Consider the following 1908-nt stretch of genomic DNA (forward strand, 5'->3'; position numbering starts at 1 on the left):
CTATTTGAATGACAAAGCTTTGCAAGCAAACAAATCATAATGCGCGCTACATACAAAAACAGTTCAATGCTTAAATATTTACCTCTCAACCATCTAATAATCCAACTTTCAACCATTCATAATTCAACACAGCAACAATCAATTGACAAAAAAAGAATGAGTACTAATATGCCTTCCTTTATTTGAAGGGGACAAAATATATACCACTCAATTTTATAATAGCAGTTTTTGTATCACAGTATAATATAAACAAAACTCAAACAGAATTGTTTCCAAAATATAGGTAAAGTCTTCATTTTGTGTGATCAACAATTATCTCATTAACAGTTCAGGTATTTAAAATTATTCCAATATATATATATAACAAGGGAAAAACAGTCCACTTGAGCATGTTTGTGACCATTACATTGTAGTGACTTTACATCCTCAAATCAAAGGGACTCTTTGGTTCCCCGATCAAAGTGATCTGTTTATCCTCCAATCTACTGTATAAATCCTAAGTGAGGTAACAAAAATGAATGCATGTACTTCATTAGGTAAATTGGTTCTGTTTATATCAGTTAAAGCACAAAACTGATTGTGATTGTTAATGTAATACATCAGAGGTTGGCAGTCATTCTGACCCAGGCTTTGATGATCTGGTGTGCAATGGCCTGTTCTGGGGGTATATACAGTCCCTGCGGGTGCTGCTTTGTCAGCATCTGGACCAACTCAGACCGACGAAACCATTGTACATCTTCCATCTCATCCTCGCCAACCTGCAGCACAAATAGTATTGTAATTTTCAGGCTCAGAAAAGTCTATATTGAAACATGTCGGATTACTTATATTTTCCTATCTTTTGTACATAATTTTATTTTATTCAAAATAAGTTGTTTAAAGGTTTTTACATATTTAATCCCTGTGAACTTGAAAGCAGGTCAAGGTCATTTTTTTGAGAAAAACTTTATAGCACTCTGTCCCAGGAACCTATTGGCCAAATATCATGGCCCTAGGTTCTCGAGTAAGAAGAGGTTTGTCTAGTTATCCATTTAATATAGAAATGAACTTCAGTAATATACCCACAGAAATATGTGACCCTTGGCCTCTTGTCTTTTTCTGGTTATAATTGTACCTGAACTCCTGACTATGTGAATGATAGCTTTGTTCAACTTATTCAGGGATACAAGGAGTAAAACTGAAGGAAGCAAACATTTCCTATTCTTCATTATGCTGAGTCATATACCTAATTAAGTTCGTATATTTTTTATCAGACTGATTTTGCAAAAAAGATACTATTTCTTACAAGCATAAAGTTAAAACATTGTACCTTGATGTTCTCAGAGGTAGCATGTGCTAAACAGCCCAGCATGAGGGAGCAAGGGAAGGGCCATGGTTGTGATGAGTGGTAGTCGACACGGCCAACCCGCACTCCACTCTCCTCATAAACCTCTCGTCGACAGGTGTCCTCTAGAGCCTCACCTGATAACAAGTAGAAACTGACTCAGTCATAACATTCATGTGTGTTTTATACATTGCTCTAATACACTTATTTACTCTTATAACTCTGTTTTACTGGTATCATACATGTCAACTGTCCCTCTTTGAGACGGCTAAGTGTCCCTCGGAACAATTACAAACTTAGGGTTCATACTAAACTTAATCAGTATGACAGTATCGCTGTCTCAGAAAAAGGCCTAAAAGCTGCCGATATCAGCTGTGTTCGGTTGATGATTTCAAGTTTCCTATGAACAGATCCAGAAGTTGTCAGTGGAAAGTAGGTCAAGACTTACACAGGTGGGTAAAAGCATTGAGAGTTTATAAAATGTAACATCACATAGACTTAGACATGGAATAACTCGAACATCTGATGCCTCTAAAGGAGGATTGGGCGACATAGAAAGGACCAAAAGCAGTGGGCAACAGTCC

General features: G+C 36.7%; 1 protein-coding gene across 1 annotated transcript; it reads right to left on the reverse strand.

The window, feature by feature from the left end:
- Positions 1–161: 161 nt before the first annotated feature.
- On the reverse strand, positions 162–1461 carry LOC110444183 (peroxisomal NADH pyrophosphatase NUDT12-like; the record flags this gene model as incomplete). Its single annotated transcript, XM_021488589.1, has 2 exons — positions 162–758; positions 1310–1461. Coding segments are annotated over 2 exons (311 nt in total), but the record flags the coding sequence as incomplete, so codon positions are not given.
- Positions 1462–1908: the final 447 nt, after the last annotated feature.

This window comes from Mizuhopecten yessoensis, unplaced genomic scaffold, assembly GCF_002113885.1.
Source record: "Mizuhopecten yessoensis strain PY_sf001 unplaced genomic scaffold, ASM211388v2 hete_36054596, whole genome shotgun sequence".
NCBI lineage: Eukaryota > Metazoa > Mollusca > Bivalvia > Pectinida > Pectinidae > Mizuhopecten > Mizuhopecten yessoensis.